Genomic DNA, 20,711 nt, shown 5'->3' with positions numbered 1-20,711 from the left:
TTTTAACATGCATGTCATATTAGCTTACTTTAGTTTCCATTATGGCCAAAAGATTGATTTTAACATCCTCATGTTAATATATTTTGACACTATCAACTGTTTTTATGCTTGGCTTTCTGACAGCACTATTCCTCTAACTTTTCTCATTTACACTTTTTCAATTTCTGTTGTTGGCTCCTTTTCTTTTGCTAACTCTTTAAATGTTGTTTTTCTCCAAGTTCTAGCTGTAGCATTCTTTTTAATAAATACATATTTATGGGTAATCTCATCTGCCACTACTAGTTCAGCAACTATTTAGGAATCCTGAAGGTTTTATATTTGGTTGTGTCATCTCTCCTAAGCTCCTAGATGACTCCTATGTTGAACATTCACTTGGATTGTTTCCATCTGGACACTGCCTCATGTTCAACATATCTAAAAGTAAACTCAATGTTCTCTTCTCACAACTGCATTCTTCATATTGCCTCCATATTTCCTCAGTCACTTCTGTGGCATCGCCCGCCACACAACAGTCCAGGCTAGGAACCTCTGGGAGTTCAGTGATGTCTCTTCTTGTTATTTCAATTCCTGCACCCAGGCAGTTATCAAGGTCTCTTGATTCTACCTGTGAAATAGCTCTTGGAGTAGCACTTTCCTTCATATCATTAATCTTTTTGTTTACTGATACTAATGTACTGTCCTCATTGGTCTCTCTGACTTAACCTTTCCGCCTCCCAATCTATTCTTCATGCTGCCTCCAGAACTATGGCTTCTAAAACTCAGTCCTATTTGTGTCGCCTAGAAGCCAAGATGACCACACTGGCTAACAAATACCTACTCCTCAGCATGGCTCTATGATGGCATTCAGAGTTCAGTCCTAACCTGTATTTCTTGTACACATTTCCTGTAATCTTTACCTTCGTTCCCTACTCTCAGCTACACCCTCCAGCCTACTGGATTTCTTGTGGTTCAGAAACACGCAGTATTCTTTTTCACTCATGGTAACTCTTAGTGTGGCCTCCTGTGTAGTAGGTGCTAAGATGACAAGGAAATATTCAATGAGTCTATTAATTCCAGAGTGTAGCCACAGTATATAAATAAATTACTAGTTACATGCTCTTCTCATTGTTTATTTACTTTCAGGAAAATTTATTTAAACATCCCAATTGTATGTGCTAAAGGAAAGAATGGCTTCTATCCATAGTTGAGTCATTAAAAGGACAGTTACTTCCCTTAACTTCTGGGTCAAGCATGGCAATGGCAGCAGCAATATTAGCAAGAAGTCTCTGAGAAGAAAGCTAGCCATTGGAAACAAAATCTGGATGGTGATGTATAATAAAAATGCTTCAAAAGAAAGGTCTCCTTTCATTTTTGGTCTTAGAAGATCTGTTTCATTTTATCAAGGAAAATATTAGTTTTCTTTATAGCTCTGGACATAGAAAGACACTGGTTTGAACTTCTGTTGCCACTGCCCCATTTCCTCTGCCCTCTTTGGATATGTGTGATCATGGGCCAATCATTCCTCAATGATTAGTTCAACCTAATTTACTTATCTGTAAAGTGATATCATGCCCTTTACTAGCTTGTTGGAGGATAAAGCAAAGTCATATAAAATACTATCATTGTGTTTGGTGCATTAAAAGCATGATACTTGGTGCTCAAAAATTGTAGCTGCTAACTCTTTCCTGTCCCCAAATTAATGGACCAACTTATATGAGTCCTCTTCTCATCAGCTTCCCTTGAGCCTTCAACCCTCGCAGAATTACATGCTTGTTTATGTACTGATTCCCTGACAGAGTATGCATATTTCTTTTCTAGATTTTTTCTACTGCATAATACTTTTTCTTTACATATTTGTGTCTCCTGCTAAACAATAAGTACCTTGAAGGTAGGATCTGTTTTACTTATCTTGGTATATCCAGTGCTCAAGTGTCATGGAAAATTAGTAAGAAATTATCCAATACATAATTTGATAGGTTTACAAAATATTTCCATTTTGTGAATAATCTGAAGCAAAAGAAAACAGGAAGATAAGAAAGAATAACAACTGCCTTTCCAAGTGATATCAACAAAGGCAGAATGGGAAGAGCTAATTTAGAATCACTGAATTTTAAAGCGGATGGCAGCTATATAATTCCATCTGGCTTAATCTCTTTCCCAATGCAATGTTCCTGACAAAATGGCTGTTCAGATTCTGCTTGGAAAGTTTATAAAGAGTTTTCCCATGATTGGGCAGTTTACTTTCTAGAAAGTTCTTCCCTTTACTGAGCCAAATTCTACCTCTCTTAAATTTGAAATACAGAATCAGTTAACTCTCTCTTTACATGAGAGCTTATTATGTATTTCCAATCTCACCATTTCTCTACCTCAGGTATTTGATTTGGAATTCATGATATGTTCGTACTATATACAACTCATTTATCCTTCAGATTTCTGGAGGAACTAAAACTAATATTGGATAGTCTTGCTGCATTTTTCTGTTAATCATATGTAACCTGGTAAGCAGAAGAACACAAATAAGCTAGGTGTATCTTATTACAAAAGAAGTAGAAAAATGTCTTCAAATATGGTATTAAGTAACATATTTTTCTTGATTAAATAGATAATTATATGAACTACCACAGATCTTAAACTTAAAATAGGTAAAGGAGTGGGAAAAATATGCCAAGATTTAGAGCAAACTTTTGTTTCTTCATTCATGATAAGTACTAAGCACATGTTTACTATGTTCTAGGTATGCATTGGCCTAAATCAACATTATCTAAGAATTGTTAGATTGTATATATTTCTCTGGTATAGGGATTCAGTTGTTCAGATAGATAACTACTTTCCTTCTTCATTACACTGGTCTTAAGCATAAAAAACCATGGAAATAACATCTACGATAAAAAAAGATGTGTTTTATGTTTATATATAAAGCTAGAAACAACATTTCAGAAACTATTTCTATAATTCAACTAGAGAAAAGCAGACATTCTGTTCTTGAGTAGCATCTGTATGGTTATAATATCTACTGTGAGAATTGTTTTTTTATCATCTTTCAAGAAACACAGATAAGCTTTATACAAATTTCACAGTTTATAATGCGTATATTTCACATATCAGGTATTATAGGTAAATATCTCATAATCCCTCATTCCAAATTATTTTTTTCTCACATTTTACCTATTCTAACCTTCATATTAATTCCCTTTTCATTTAGGTACATAGTATATGTACTTTCCTTTAACTTTTTACACTCTGTATATTGTGATTTAAAGAAATTATTATAGGTAGTTCTGGTTTCTGAGGTTAATTCAAATCAAAACACCTTATTGCCCTCAAATTATGAAGAAATAGATACCATGGATACAAATCCAAATGGCAGAAATAAACTACTCTTTTTGAGTTTGAAAATACAAAGAAGTAATTCACACTTACATCATAAACTTGAGTATTAAAACTCATCAGTAAGAGATGACTCACCAGAAACATGTTTTCTTATTTTCTATTATAATTTATTTATAACACAAAGCACATGTACATACAGCTAAATATTTATAAAACATAAAGGCTAGTATGCTTTCCATTTCTGCATTTTCAAATGAGATCTAAGTGTTCATATAGAACACTTAAGTAACCATTTGTGTATCTTTCAAACACTGCAGAACTGACTCTTAAATCAGACTCTAGTTTTTAAAAGTACTGAAAATATTGGTCTGGGATGACAAAAGCTTAAAGATCAGCTAGCTTAAAAATCAATGAACTGCATGAAGAATGATAACTAAATTGTAGGCATCATATTTTTATGTGTATTTAAAATGTATCTATTATGGAAATCTTTTGGGAAAGATATCCTTCAAGTTCTGTATAGACAAAATTGGCTTAGTTCATTAATGACTAAAATATATATTCAGTCAATGAAATATCCTATAGATCCTATAAATTCTAATTGCTCTTAATAGCTTCTGATGGTTGGTCACATAAATCATCAATCCTATCATAAGCTGACATAAAGAAAATTAATTTAAATATGTAAATGAAGAGTTTTTTAAATCAAGAGTTTTATAAGAAAATACATAAGAAATAACTAAGCCTAAATAAAAGGAATTATTTTTTTGTGGCTCTGAGGATGTCACCTCTATTAACATATGGGTTTTTTTTATGTAATATGGTATCTTTGAAAATTTTGGTTGTAGCACCCTTCATGTTTTAATATAGTTAAATCAAGCCTTTAATGAACATAATAAAAGCCAGCAAATGATATAATTTATTTATATATAAGATAAAGGCAAAACACTCAACATCTAGCTTTTTGTGTTGATTATTTACCTGTGGTCCTAAGGGCACCATTCCTCTTGGAGGAGTCATTCTCTGCATTGGCCCACCCATATTTGGATGTCCTTAAAAAAAATATGAAGATATTAGCTATATAATGAGCATGAGTGCTAAACAAGGAGAGAGGAGGCCACTATCCTCTTCATAGGATAGTGGCCTCCTCTCTCCTTGGTGTTAAAATTTTACTTACTAAGGAACTGGGTAATGGACATCATCTCATCTTGGCTTCCATGGCCACTTTTCTGCCTTATCACTACTTGCCCACACTCTCCATTCATTGAGATTGAATTTTTCTTCCTACTCTGTGCTGGTATACATCTCTCAAATCATTTGCTCCTTATACCTTGGAACAGTATAATAGAGCCATACATATCTGTGGTACCTAAATATCTCTGTTGGAAGGACCTGATTATTGATTTGTTAAACTAATCATGTCACTGGTTGCTTAGCATCCTCTTTTCCTCCTACTCATCTTTCAGATGGACTAACCTATCTGAAAAAGGCAGAAGAAATCAAAAGTGATAATCATTTTAATTTCCACTTGTTAGAAGTTATATAAAAGGTTTTAGAAGATCTTAATTAAAATATGGATTTTTAGATATTTAATTTCTGTTTCTTATGTTATCACCACCCTCACTATCATGTATATTTAAAGGCTGAACATGTAAGTCATTTGGCCATCTTACCTGCAAAAATGCAATGTATAATTATGGAAGATTTATACAAATAAAATTGCCCTTAAAAAATAAAGGATTTTTTTTGAGATTCTGCATACCAATTTCACTTTTACTTTAAAGTAGTCACCTTGTTGTCGAGTTGGGTCCATTCCACTTGGAAGTAATGGCTGACTTCCTGGGACACCTCCAAGTGCCTAGCGTATTTAGTAAAACAAAACAAAAAGAAATACTCTAAATATTTACAAAATAAGTGCTTTAACAGTTCTCTTTTAAAATTCCTGTAATTATAGAATGCATTTAGTATTTTACCAGGTTTCTTATATTTCACATTAATTCATGAATTTTATAGCTCTACATACCTACTATAAGTTCTTAGTTCTAAAAAAACATTCTACTTTGCCCAATTTTGTGGTTAATAAGTACTTCCTGGAAATAAAAATCTAGGCAAAATTGTCCTATTTCATCCCGAGAAGCATAATACCTTCCCTCAAAATTAATTTACTATGGGCAATAAAATAACTGATTTTGATTCTTGAAAGTAATCTCTCTATTTTCTACAGATTATTTTACTCATCTGGTATTACAATAGCACCAGGACTAAAATGCCGAGGGGCCAATAAAATTTTTTTTTTGGAGTTACATTTTCCCTAGGAAACCATTCAGAAAAATAATACTCCAATTAAGTTCAAACAATTTGGCTGCATGGAAAAAAGAAAACTAAAAGTGAAAAAGGTGGAGATTAAGACAGGGTTGATCTTATGAAGGGTGTGATACCGGATGTATCCTGCATCACAAGTTTCTAACAGTTGTCTGAGCAGCACTTAGAGCTGAACCAAACTAAGAATGATTTAAACCTACAAATCCTATAAAGTTTACATGTATCCGTTCACATATACATATAATCTTGACAATTGGCAAGAATCTCTAAAAGATTCACTCACTTAAAGCGGAATAAATCTTATCTAATTAGTGAAAAATTTCAAACATTTCAAAAGAAATTCAATATTAAAAATGTATATATCCAGATAAGAGCTATTTTCTTCATTGTTTTCACTTGGGATACAGTAGAGAGCTGCCATTCCTCACGTCATTTTTGTAATTCTTCAATTTCTTCTTACAAGCACATTGAAAACATATGCTACCATATGATCTGTTCCCTGCTTACCTTTCCAGCCTAATCTCTTGCCACTGCTCCTAACATTTTAACCTCCAACCATTCAAACTTCCTTCAGTTTTTTTCAATTCAAGAATTTAATCAATAATATCTAAATGCCAACCATTAAAAACAAAACAAAGGTAAACTAAAACTAAACAATCTCTCATCTCAAGAAGCTCACAGACCCTTATGTGCCTCTTGTTGACATATTTCAGATCTCAGTTTAGGGATTACTTCCTAGAAAAATTCTTCCATACAACCCCACACTGGGTAAGTTCTCTTATTTGCTTCTGTGTATATCTATATATATTTTTAAATTTTCAAACTTACAGAAAAATTACATAGGCAGTACAAAGGATTTCCATATACTCTGATACCAACTGCCCAACTATTGACATTTCACCACACCCGCCCCATCACCCTTTCACCTTCTCTCCATATGCACTTGTTAACACCAATCTTTTTCAGAGACACTTGGGAGCAAGCTGTAGACATTATGTCTCATCATCTCTAAGTACTACAGAGTACAGTTCTCTAAATAAGGATATTCCTATACATAACCATAACACAACTTCTCAAGGCACATTGATACAACACTACCATCCAAGCCACAGACCTCAACAATGTTTCTTTTTACTTTCTGTGACCAGGATCTTATGGAATACATGTTGCATTCAGTTGTCCTATTTCTTAATTCTTTTCCAAGCAGGAATTATTCTTTAGTCTTTCCCTTTCATGTTTCAAAAGTTAGAGACTGGGTCTTAAATTCTACAGGATGACTTCTGATTCCTTTCCTTTTCATGACCCACACTCAGATCGTATTTTCTTAGAAGGAATACTGAAGAAATGATACTGTGCTCTTCTCAGTGAATCACACCAGAGGCACATGATGTTGACTCATCCCATTAAGGGGACGTTAACGTTTCTCATTTGATTGTGTTGGTATATGCCAGGTTTGTATACCATTAAGATCATTATTTTTCCCTTTTGTAATTGATTACTTTTAGCGTTAGAGCTACTCCAAGATTGTTAGTATCCCATTCCTCATCAATCATTTATCAACCCACCAGATTCCACTGACAACTCCTAAATACTAGGATAGTTGCCAAATGGAGGTATTCTATGTCTATCAATCTTTCTACGTGGTTTAGTTGGCACTCCACTGTAAGGTACAACTTCTCTTCCCTCCTTCCTTTCTATTTTAATCAATGGGTTTTAATCTATTACTATCATCATTTATATAGTAATACTCAAAATATTCAAAATTTGGACAGTGGGAGGCTCTTCAAGCTGGCTCTTGTAGTCCTTTGACAAGTTTCTATCATATTTTGAGCAGTTTCTTCCTTGCATGAGATATTCCAAGTTTATTTCATATTTTTTCTAGTCTAGCTCTGAAAACAGACCTAACTCCCTAGGGCCCAGAGCCCTGATTCCTTCTGGTGGAGGACAACATTTAGACATCAAGATCTGAGATCTGAGAGTGCTCATTGTGACTTGGGTACACTGTTTTTGGCCCTCTCAGTAGATGCTGCACTCAAAAATCTATGTGTGCATGTACACACACATATATATGAACATACATATATTGTTTCCAATACACTGTAAACTCTGAGGGAGTGTGGAGCCCATCTGTGCTTATTGGCTCAGAGAAATATTTATTGAAGGAATACAAGAAATAAAGTCCTGAGAATGAAACTGATTTAAAAGAAAAAAGACCCAAAAATATAATTCTTTTTTAAAATAATTTATTTATTTGAGAGAGAGTGGAGAGAGAGTACATGAGTGGGGGTAGGAGTAGAGGGGGAGGGAGAGGAATGGGAAAGAATCTCAAGCAGACTCCACACTGAGCATGTAGTCCCATTCAGGGCTCCATCTCATGACCCCAAAATTATGACGTGAGCAGAAACCAAGAGTTAGACGGTTAATGGACTGAGCCACCCAGGTGCCCCACAAAAATACAATTCTTTAAAAATACCAAGAGAAGGAAGGAAAGGAAAGTGAAACTGGATAGGAATGAAATTAGAAAGTGGACCAAGACTAACATTTTAGAATGGATAATTTTAAGAAGCAGTAAGTAACCAACACTGTCAAAAGTTATTTTATTTTTTAAAAATATTTTATTTATTTATTCATGAAAGACAGAGAGAGAGAGAGAGAGAGAGAGGCAGAGACACAGGCAGAGGGAGAAGGCTCCATGCAGGGAGCCCGACCTGGGACTCAATCCCGGGTCTCCAGGATCACGCCCTTGGCTGAAGGTGGCGCTAAACACTGAGCCTGCCCTCAAAAGTTATTTTAAAAATGAATTAGGAGAACTGAAAATACACGACAAATTAGCATTATCTTCAATTGTGAGTCTGGAATTCTGGGTTTTGTGGATCTTCAAGTGGTTAAAGTTTTATACTCTGTACTTAGTATCTGATTTCTAAATCTCATTGAGGACATTATGTTTTATCCCTGGAAATCATTTTCTTCAAAATTTTACTTTTTCCTGTTTATCTTGGAATCAGAACAGTTGACAAGTCTTTAAGTTTCTATTTGCTACTTAAAAATACAGCATAATTTCATAGAAATCTTGATCAATATCAAGTTGTCTTTCAAAATGAGTGTCCTTTTTCTAACTTTAACTCTTTGGTCATCGGTATTTGTCTTTTGGTAAGTCAGATCTCTAACTTTTAAATGATTTTTATCAGTCCTGGGATTACCAAATGATGGTTTCGCCCACTAGCAAGGCTAAAATTGCTACATTCCTTAGAACTTTAATATCAGGAAAAAGAAATTTATACATCTTGTGGGTTGATATTATTTTCATATTTTTACCATGCTAATCATGTTCCATTCAGACATGTTTAACTGGTCACAAATTTTGACAGACATTCTTTGTTCTATAAAAGATTTTCAAAAAAAAAAAAAAGATTTTCACCGTGAAATAGGAAAATAACCTAATGATGAGGGGACTTAATATTATTATTAATATTTATTTATTAATAATAAATAATATCAACAGCAATTTATACTTATGACTCTCTACATTATTTCACTCAATGCTTACGACAATCCCACAGGTTATTATTATTAATCCTTCCTGATGATGAGAAAGGGTTTAACACAGTAATCCTCTCTTACCTGCAGTTTCACTTTCTGTACTTTTAGTTACCCATGGTTTCAGTTGCCTATGGTATACCTCAGTCCTGAAACAGATCCCCCTTCTGGCATATTGACGGAAGGTCAATAGTCGCTTAAAGCTTCGTCACAATGCCCATGTCATTCACGTAACGTCATCTTATCACATAGGCTTGTGATCATCTTACATTATCATCCAAAAAAAAGTGAGTATAGTACAATAAGATATTTTGAGAAAGAGAGCTGCATTTGCATAACTTTTACAGTTTCTTGTTATAATTGTTCTATTTCTAAAATTATTATTGTTAATCTCTCACCGTGCCTAATTTATAAATTAGACTATTATAGGTATGTATGCATAGGAAAAAACATAGTGTATATAAAATTAGGTACTATCTGTCGTTTTCAGGCATCCACTGGAGGCCTTAGACTATATCTTCCATAGATAAGGGAGGGACTACTGTTCATAAATAATTTGTTTTTTTTTGTCGATGGTTATACTATTGGTAAGTAGTAGAGCCAAGGCTTCATATTCACATCAACATATACCCAATGTTCTAAATATAAGCCTTAACTCCTAGGATTTAAAATAAATAATATGAAATTTTATTTATTATTTATTTATATTTTATTTATTTTTAAAAATATTTTATTTATATGACAGAGAGAGAGAGAGAGAGAGAGAGAGAGAGAGAGAGAGAGAGGCAGACACAGGCAGAGGGAGAAGCAGGCTCCATGCAGGGAGTCTGATGTGGGATTCGATTCCGGGTCTCCAGGATCACACCCCGGGCCGAAGGTGGCGCTAAACCGCTGGGCCACCGGGGCTGTCCTGAAATTTTATTTAAGCAGAAACAAGTGGACAAATATCTTGCTTCTTAAAAAAATTAGTTCACAAAGGATTCATCATGTGATTCCAGTGGTGAGCCGCTCTTGGAACTTGACTCTAGTACATTATTTCCTTGAATACTGTCATCTATATTGTCTCCTCATAGAGATTAAATGTTCACTGATGATAAAAAAAAATTGGTGAATTTATCAATGCTTTGATGATATAATTCAGTTAATAATTTTGACTAACATTTTTGATGGGCCCCCTCATTATATGAAATGAAGTAGAATAATCTAATTAAGAAAATTCAAAATAGAAGGGATTTTATAAATACTTAAGTCTATTCTCATTTTGCTAGCAAGAAAACCAAGGCCTAGAAAGGGTAAGTGACTTCCTCCAAGTCATGCATTGCTGGGCATTGCTGGCATTTCACCTAAGATGTTTGACACAACTGAGGTCCTTTCAGCAATACCACTATCATTTTTTTTTTCCTGCAAAAAGGCACTATCAGTAGAAAAGATATTAAAATACAGCAATGTTACATTCAGTATAGGAAAATATTTGTCTTCAAAGCACAACTCACCATTTGACATCTACTTATTTATTTAGTTCTCGTTTTTCTATATCTCAACTACTGCAAGTACACTATCCAATATTCTAGCCCTTTGCCACATACAGCCACTTAAATTACAATTAATAAACCTAAAAAGAAGTTGTATTGGGTAGTGCTGCATTAGAATGCCAACTACACAAGATGAGGGATTCTCATTAGTTTGTTGATGTATGCCCATAAGTAGAACGGTGCCTGACACATAGTAAACTTCAATAAATATTTGTTGAAGGACTGAATATTTTTGAGAGATATTTTGTATACTCCAGTGAGGTTTCCAATCAAAAATATGGCAGTGCACTTTCTGTATTGGCTGATATCAAAAAAAAGGAATATCTGTGATAAAAATGTTATAATAAGATGTGTTGGCAAAAGGAGTAAACATTATGCCAAAGAAGTTCTATAGACATAACTTGAGTAAGACTGCCCCACATTTACTATGTTCAATTTTCTTGGTTTAGGAAGGAGAATGAATTCCTTTTGCTCTGGACATTTTGAATTTGTTAATTTCCTATGTTCTGCAAAGGTAGAAATTGCAAAGAACATCTATCCTAGGACACATTCATAATTCAAAGTCATAAGAAAATAATATGTTTTTAATTGTGTTTCATTGTATTTCAAATAATAGTTTAAATATATTAATGGTGTAATTATTTTAATAACAAAGAAGTAAAAAGATTCCAATGACAGAAAGGGATATTTTGAAATGGCAAAAAACCATACTTTATGCTTTCATTATTATCGCTAATTTATATTAGGTGCAACATTTAATTTTTATTTTTTTAAATATTTTATTTATTTATTCATGACAGACAGAGAGAAAGGGAGAGATATAGGCAGAGGGAGAAGCAGGCTTCATGCGGGGAGCCCGATGTGGGACTCAGTCCTGGAACCTGGGAATCACACCCTGGGCCAAAGGCAGGCGCTAAACCGCTGAGCCACCCAGGTGCCCCTTAATTTTTAAAACTAGAGATTTACTGTTGTCATCCTTATAATTTCAGCTAAAAGACTAATATTATTTACTCAATGTAGAACATACTTCTCTTTATGCAGCTGAAGCCTTATGTTGTCACACTGATATCATTAAATAAAACTAAAATTCTACATATGGAAAATTTTACCAAGACAGAATTATTAAGAAAGGACATGCTAAACAGCACTTACCCTAAAAAGAAAACATAAAGTGTACTTTAAAATATAGGTACCCTGTTATACAGGGATATGTAAATTTATTTCAGCATATGAGTAAACATCCCAACGACTTTGTTTCTGCTCAAATGCCTGTTTATATTTTCCCAATGTGAAAAGTAATGAAGAAAAGTCTTTTTTTAGGATTTGCCTATATTGGGCAGCCCAGGTGGCCCAGTGGTTTAGCGCCGCCTTCAGCCGAGGGCATGATCCCGGAGCCCCAGAATCAAGTCCCATGTCGGGCTCCCTGTATGAACCCTGCTTCTCCCTCCACCTGTGCCTCTGCCTTTCTCTTTCTCTCTCTCTCTTTCTGTCTCTCATGAATAAATATATAAAATCTTAAAAAAAATATTTGCCTATATTTAGCATTATGTTTTTTCTTTTATCATGTAAGAACTATATAGGATAATCTTATATATTGAATAACCAGAAGAAAAAAATCTGTAGTTTTATTTATCTATTGTATAGCTAGTAATATCTTCTTCTAATCACAGATGAAATGCTTGTGCAAACTTTAAAAATGCAGAAATAAAAAAAATCACTCATAATACTATTATTCAGAAATAAAAGACATGTTCCTTATGGTCTTTAACAGATGTGAGTGTATGTGTGTATGTGTGTGTGTTTGTGTGTGTGTGTTTGTGGTGAGGGGGGGAAACTATACAGAAAAGATGATATACAACATGTGCTTTGTATCTTCTTTATCGTTGGTATAGATCATAAACATTTTATCCTACCAATAAATTTAATTCTATAACATGCTTTTAAGTAGCTGCATAGTATTTCACCATTTAGATATGCCATCATTTATTTAACCACTCATCTAGTATTAGAGAAATATCCTTGAGGCTTTCAGTAGAATGGTCAGATGCAGTAGTGAAAACCAATAAATGAAACCAATAAATCCGTAGTTCATTCTTGGTGTCATTTGTTAATAGACTTTGTATTTCTGGCTGCCTTGGTTTCCTCAGCATAGTATTGAATAAACATTGTGAACTTTACTGATTAAACTTTTTATCTAAGACAAGGGTTAAGACTTCTACTCCAGGTTATGGATGCTTCAACACCGATGACCTATTCTTACAACTGAGCCAATTTCAGTGTAAAACTGTATATATTTTTGGATTTAATTACTATGTTTCATGTTTTCATATATATTTATTCTTTGCAAAATTGCAAATTTATTTTCACATATATTTATTCTTTGCAATATTGTATATTTTTGTAATTTTACTTTTCTTCCATCATTTTAGAGATCATTTTAGAGACCATTACCCCTTCCTATATATATGCATTTTCTTGGCAGAGTGATATTATGCCATCTTCCAAATACCCAGTCCTATAAATATACATACAGTTTAAACCATTGTGAATTTAGTCTAGAACCATAAAAACCATCTCAGGAGAACTTAAGTTAAAATCTACAGTCTAATTAGTAGAAATTATAAATTCTGAAAAATCTGTTTATTAAAGGAATGTTTTACATATTCAAAATGACTAATCAATATCATTGAAGAATATTTTACTTTTTATTTTCTTTGATATAATTTATCAGTAAAACAAATTTTAGTTTGTCATATTAAATGAGGACGAAATTAAAAAATAACATATTTGTGTTGTTTTCCTATGCAACATTCCAATTAATCATCAAAAACAGCTTTTCCAATTCTACTTTAATGACTATACAATGAAACTGAAGAAACATGCTGTTGCTTGAAAAGGTCATGCTCCTAAATAGGTTAAACATTTTATTTTTTATTTATTTTTTAAAAAATTTTATTTATTTATTCATGAGAAACAGAGAGAGAGAGAGAGAGAGAGAGAGAGAGAGGCAGAGACACAAGCAGAGGGAGAAGCAGGCTCTATGCCAGGAGTCAGATGTAGGACTCGATCCCGGGTCTCCAGGATCATGCCCTGGGCCAAAGCTGGTGCTAAACCACTAAGCCACCTGGGCTGCCAGATTAAACAGTTTCTAAAACAATGCTTATACTAGTAACACAATTAATTTGCTCAGAAAATTCTTTTTAAAAATAGTATAAATGTAAATTATTATAAATTTGAAAGTCAGATTTTTTTTTCTTGAAAGTCAGATGCTTGAATTAATGAAGTTTAACTATATAAATGTGTGTGTGTGTGTGTAGGGGGGATTTGTGAACAAAAAAGAGCCACTCATACAAGAATATAATTGTTTTAAAATACACTTAGGTAAAGACTGTTTAAAATCCTTGAGGAAAATGAGCCTGAATCATAATTCTTTATTACCTTTAAAATTTTAATTGCCTCTTTTAAAACTCCAACAGCATCATGTACTTGTTCTTAAAAAAAAATCCAAACAATTCAGATTTACAATTCCATAACCCACTCTTCTTTCACCAATTGTGTTTTCCATTTTGTGAGCCTCTGTAAATACGGAACCCAGCATTGTGTGTTATACATGGTAGGCATTTCAACAATGTTAAATGGATGTAAATCCAGTAACCCCATCAGATTTTCATCATTGATATAGAATATATGGATTCAAAAAAATTCTAAGAACACACTTGGTACAAGAAATTCACATTTCCTTAATTCAGGTTTTCAGGAATCTCTTAGATCTATATAACATAGAAAGCTATGGATGGGATATCTGAAACATCATGAAGACTCCAATGAAAGATACAACTTTCCATCCTTTAGAAGGAAATTTAAAAGACTCAGGCACCTACACAAGTAGATCTGACTGTCAATATACACAGGTTCACCCACAGAGAAAGTAAAATTCCCATATGTTGCAATACTTGGCATCTGTGCACTTCCTTTTCCTATTTCATGCCATGTTTCCCTGGCCCTGCATACTGAATGCAGATTCAGTCTGAAGGGGAAAACTCCTCCAGCTGCTAATGTGAGGCCTCCCAGCACTATAACCATGAGATGATTCAGCACTGCTGCCTGTTTAGAGTTCTCCCTTGGGGGTGGATGTGGGTGCTGGCATGGCTTGCTGTGTGCTAGAAGCAGAGAACACCAGCAAACTGGGACAATTCAAGGACACTGCATAATTTCGGTAAGAGTTAAGAAAGGAGAAGCAGGACTCTGTTGCTATCAGATATGCCAGAAAGCACAACTTTCTTGTTGCATTTTCAGTTAGGGAGGAAGTGGAGGCAGAGAGTAAGGATGGAAAAGAATTTATTGGAATAACAGGGTTCACTTTAGAACTTGGATAATGCTGAGGTATACAATAACAATTAAAGAAAGTAACAAAACAATTATCTCGACCTAAATATTCTTTAAAATCAAGCTTTTAATTTTTTCTTGTGTTCTGTAAATGTACATTTTCTGTATCCTAAAACTAAATTATAAACTTCTTGCAAGTAAAAATTGTGTTTTATTGTCTTTAGCAAGTAAATATTTTTGACATTGATTTAAAAAAAAAAAAAACTATGTAAGGATAAAAGCTTATGAAATTCAGAGTTCTAGTACGCCAAAAAAAGTTAGAAGAGCTATTGCTAATGATTTATTTATTGACAGATCTAAGGCTTCTAGAAGCAGCTTATTCTCCATATATCATTATAATTGGGCAAAACTAATGAGTATTAGAATCATGATATTGAATATTTAATATATTATATAAAAATAAACCAAAGTATCTTCAGAGAAAATTTTATTGCCATTTTTAAAATAACAGTGTTTTAGCATTTACCAAAATTATATATATACTCATACACAGTTAGGTTCACAGCATATGGTAGACTTCAAGGCTCAGCAAACTTTTTTTCTGTAAAGATCCAGATAGTAAATATTTTAGGGTTGTAGGCTACATAGGATCTCCACCACAACTCAGATCTGCTACTGCAGTGTAAAAGAAGCCACAGACAACACATAAATGAATGACTGTTGCTGTTTTCCAATAAAACTTTATTTACAAAAACAGTCAGCCAACATATGGACAGTAGTTTGCCAATTCTTGAAGTAGATTATATATTATCAAAAGTAGCACTACATGGGATAGAGAAATGATAAATTAATATTTTTATAGGTAAGAAACATTCCTGACATTTTCAAGGTCTTTACGGATTCTTAAAAACAACAACAAAACCCATAGACTTAAGTAGCACATGAATCTTACCTGGTTAGGTATCCTCAGTGGGGGCCTTGGACCTCCAGGGTACCGAGGTGACATAAAAGGCTATTAAAGTAAAACAAATAAATAAACAAAACAAAACAAAACAGCACAATGTAAAATATAGATCTGAAAATAAACTGCTTTAAAGAATTTTTAAACTATATAAAACACAAATCAACCTACTTCCCTATGTGGCTGCTTTCAAGAGAATAATCGTTTTTAAGAAAAATTACCATCCTATTCTTTATTTTGTAGACTATCTGGAACATTTTCCAAAGAGAATATAAAAGCATCAAAAATGACTAAAGTAACTGAAGCAAAAAAAAATTTAAATGTTAATTATTATTAAAATGACATTTAAATGGCAAAAAAAAAAAAAAGATTAAGGAGTTTAGGCAACAGAATCTCAGCAGACTTCAGGAGAGCTTTGTTGGCCGTATCATTATATACATTGGGTTCTGAACATATAGTTTGGACTCGTTATTCAGTTTGGTTATCAATTTCCTTTAATAATTTTACAGTTGTCAAATTTCTTCACCTTTTCTTTTGTATCTGTTTAAAATGGCAAAGAAATTCCTTTTCCATAGGTCCTTTGTGGTGAAAAGAGCTTTGGCTTTCCTTTTCCAAGTGTTTGTTATAATTCAGAATTGATTATAAATTTTAAAGTTGAAATTTCTCTGTGTATTTTAAGCCTTGGAAGTTATTAGCTGTGTAGTTTTAACAAAAGAAAAAATTTGTTGTATATTAAAATTTAAGTCAATTTATCTTGTTAGATAAATCAGATTTTTCTAAGATGTGTTGACTCTATCAGTCCAAAAAATGTCTGAAAAAATCCTAAAAATGATTTTTAATTATCATCCAATGTTAAGTGGAAGAGTATTTTCGATCATTCTGATTTAGGTATCAAATTTTTCAAAGTAAATTCCTAACATTATTCAAAATTCCATTTTTACAAAAAAATTATATAATTTTGTTTAGTTATATCACATGATATAATTACTTAAATTTAAGATTATTCCTTACATGTAACATAAGTAACTGTCAACTCTACATTGTTGAATATCATGAAGTAAAATATTAAGAGTGAAGTAATATAAATTAAGGATCAATTTAACAAAATTTGGGCAAGCCAAATCTATGATAGCTAACATAACTAAATTCCACATTTATAATATATTTTCTATAAACATTTTAGAAACTGAGCCTGTACTTCTTGGCTGCATTTTAAAAGCAGGGTTATTTTAAAAGGCAGCATCTAAAATATAAAATCCTAACAAATTTATGCTGTATGGATTGTTTCTATTTTATCTTTTGGAATACTTGACAAACCAATAAGAAGTACTTTAGAGTTTAACAAGCAATACAGTTTTTTGCTGAGTTCTTATTTGTTGGTCATACCATTATTAATTGTTTTTACATTTTAGTTTCCTGTTAATCAGATCATTTTAAATGAACAGAAAACACTGGATTATTCAGGTAATACTGTCATCTCCAGTTGACATGATAAAACTGATAGACTTAAATAGATAAAACTTAAATGATAGATCTAAAACTGATAAAACTGATAAAACTTAAACGGATTTTCCAATTTCAGCATTTGAAGAATGTTTAATTTTCATGTATTTTGGTCAAAGTTGTTTCTCTTCTATCCTTTCCAGACTTTATTCTAAATAGAATTAGTTAACTATACTGCCAACTAGAAGCTTTTCCCAATGTTCATACTCTCTGTTATATTTCTAAACACCTAATTTCATTTATGGAACTGCCTTTTAAATTCTGTACTCATTCAAAAAGTTTAGTAACTAAATATTGTATCATTGGTCTTGGAATGTTTGCCTTTTTTTTCCCACAATTTGATGTTTTATGACATCATCATTAATCGAAAGTGTATCAATTTAGTTTTGAAACATGGAGAAATAAAAATAGGTTACTAGTAATTCCTATCTATAAAATTCACTTTGAAATGAATCCAAGGTAAAAATTACGTAAAAATATTACTGAATACCAAATGCTGAGATAAACATTGAGATGGACCTTATTTTAAATAGAACATCTGAGATTTGCATATTCCTCTGAATGTAAAATGATGTTACAGTGTTAATTTAATGGACTATCTGAAAAGAGAAATTTCTCTAATTGATGATACTGTGAATAAATATATTTTGATGGTACTGTCATACTCTCCTATCTAACTGTAAGGCCCCATAAAGGGACTACTGAGAGGGAGAGGCAGTGCATGTGCTACATGAGAACCTAAGACTGGGAGAGAAAAAGATTCTCTCTTTAGTTAATTTATGTCTTCTTGTATGCCCTTCTCCAAGCCCAAATTTACATGATTTTTGGAAAAAAAATAAGAAGAAAGAAAGAAAAAGAAAAAGAAAAAAGAAAAAAAAGAAACTCATTTATAAATTCCCATCTGTATCAATCCAGTTAACACAAAAATGACAATAAAATCTAGTAATTGGGATAAAAATCAACTACTTTTACCTAAAATACAAAGACTGCTATGGGAAAAGCACTTTTGGTATTGAATTAATGCTGTTATAACGTAAGCTGTTACTATTTAGGTTGATGGTTACCTTATTAGTTAACGCCATAGGTCCCCACTTGCCTACTTGTTGAGGTATAGACAACAGCAACCAAATCCGAAAGAGTCTGCATATTAGCAACTGAGAATATTCTACTAATATTTGTACTTTACCATTCATAAGCCAATTTCCTTTCAAATATAATTCAAGATATTAAAACTAGTTTAAATTCTTTAATGATAAAATACTATCTAAGAGGCTGCCTAACTGACAATATAAAGTATATCTATTGGCAGATATGTCCATAGTCTCTGCACTAATAGCCTGGGAAGAACAGGTTCTTCAAAAGAATTTTTGGCTATGGAATACTCTTTATATTTGGGGAAAAAAAGTTTTTTTAATAGCTTGGGCATTAAAAAAACTTGCCTGAAGGTATCATGATGGTGAATTAATATTTCAACTGGAAAAAGCCTTTGCCTTAAAAAAGCTATTTATAATGTGTGTGCAAAAATCATTTGAAAAGGAGTCAGGGCCTGGGTTCTAGTTTTGCAATAACACTAATTAGCAGAGGGGTCTTGAGCTAAAAAAAATGTTCAGGGTTTTAATTTTCTCAAATATAAAATGAGAGAGTTGGACTGGATAATCTCTAAAGTCCCTTAGAAAAATGAAAAACCAAACAACAAACAACAAAAAACCCCACCCAAATACAAAACTCCATGATTCTGTGTTAATTATCTCCAGCATTATCCTTAAGTATACAGATTTGTACACTGCAAACAGCTACAAATATTTGAAGTGTGTAGGGGTGGGGATATAGGCATATGCACCTGACAAACCACATTTATCAAGGAGCTGGAGAAATGTATTCCTGTGCATTCCAGAGAAAAGGAAAACTAAATTAAAGAAAAAAAAATTCCAACTGATAGATACACTTTGTTCAGATCAAAGGTCAATCATAAGAATAAAAAAACCCGAACTTATCAATTAAAAGCTATACTAGTGATTCTTTATTTTTTTAATTTAAATTTAAGTAGCCAACATATAGTATACATCATTAATTTCAGGTATAATAGAGTTCAATAATTTATCAGTCACATATAACACCCAGTGCTCATCATATCACATGCCCTCCTTACTGCCCATCACCCAGTTACCCCATCCTCCCGCCCACCCTAAGGATTCTTTAATTCAACAAGTGTATTTTCAATACCTACTAAGACACTTTGGGCTACATCATAGGACATTTCAGTGAACAAAGCAGATAAACATCACTGCCTTCTGATTAGGATTAAGATTCCAGTCTTGTAATTAATAGGAGAAACAATTTTCTGGAAAAACTGTTTTCTCCATCAGTCCACTAATTCAAAGAAATAGAATGTTCTCCTCACCAAATGGCAAGTGTCAATGAAAACCCACAGAAAATAATATTTCAATCTGGTGCCTTCCCTCAGAAGTCATAATTACATCACCCTTACTTGATAGAACATGTAGTGCTATGAGTAAATGAAAACCAAGGCTATGCTTTTAAAAAGTTTTCTAAATTAGGCAAAACTCAAAGAGTCAGGTTCTTTATAACCCAAGATAAAATGAGTAGCACTCTTAGTATTCTGACATTTGGAAACTACATTTATAGGCATAATTTCTCCTTTTTAAATGTTTCAGCTGGGGGATCCCTGGGTGGCGCAGCGGTTTGGCGCTTGTCTTTGGCCCAGGGCGCGATCCTGGAGACCCGGGATCGAATCCCACATCAGGCTCCCGGTGCATGGAGCCTGCTTCTCCCTCTGCCTATGTCTCTGCCTCTCTCTCTCTCTCTCTGTGACTATCATAAATAAATAAAAATTAAAAAAAAAATGTTTCAGCTATCTGCCCAGAAAGAAAGGGATATCCAAAAGTGAAAGGAATACAAACATATACAAAGCCAGAGAAATCGATAAAATTTTGTAACTAAATGAATGGGGGAAAAAACACAAAAAACCTGTAACAGAAATACAAACCTAAGGTCCAGCTCGTTTCCTCTAAGTAGTCTTTTAGAGAAAAGATCATACCATTTAGAATCATAATTTATTTCAGAATGAATGTCATTCAATCTTAAAGGATTATTTTCCATTATACCAAGAATTATTCATGGAATTTTAAACTTCTGCTTCCCTAAAAGAGAGATTTTCCTTTATTCTTTGCCCTTTCTGCTAGTCTGCCTCTTCTTATTTG

General features: G+C 33.0%; 1 protein-coding gene across 4 annotated transcripts in view; it reads right to left on the bottom strand.

Moving 5' to 3' along the window:
* The window catches only part of SSBP2 (single stranded DNA binding protein 2), a 285,052-nt gene that overhangs the window by 43,911 nt on the left and 220,430 nt on the right, over positions 1-20,711 (bottom strand). For all 4 annotated transcript variants that reach the window (XM_041753163.1, XM_041753161.1, XM_041753164.1 and 1 more), the window contains 3 exons: positions 15,979-16,038; positions 5,101-5,167; positions 4,291-4,361 (listed from right to left, as the gene is read on the bottom strand). In XM_041753163.1, the coding sequence (XP_041609097.1) occupies positions 4,291-4,361; positions 5,101-5,167; positions 15,979-16,038 (198 nt within the window). The remainder of the gene's footprint in view (positions 1-4,290; positions 4,362-5,100; positions 5,168-15,978; positions 16,039-20,711) is intronic.

This window comes from Vulpes lagopus, chromosome 4 (assembly GCF_018345385.1).
Source record: "Vulpes lagopus strain Blue_001 chromosome 4, ASM1834538v1, whole genome shotgun sequence".
Lineage (NCBI taxonomy): Eukaryota > Metazoa > Chordata > Mammalia > Carnivora > Canidae > Vulpes > Vulpes lagopus.
Note: the sequence above shows the minus strand (reverse complement) of the source record. Positions and strands in the feature narration are given on the sequence as shown.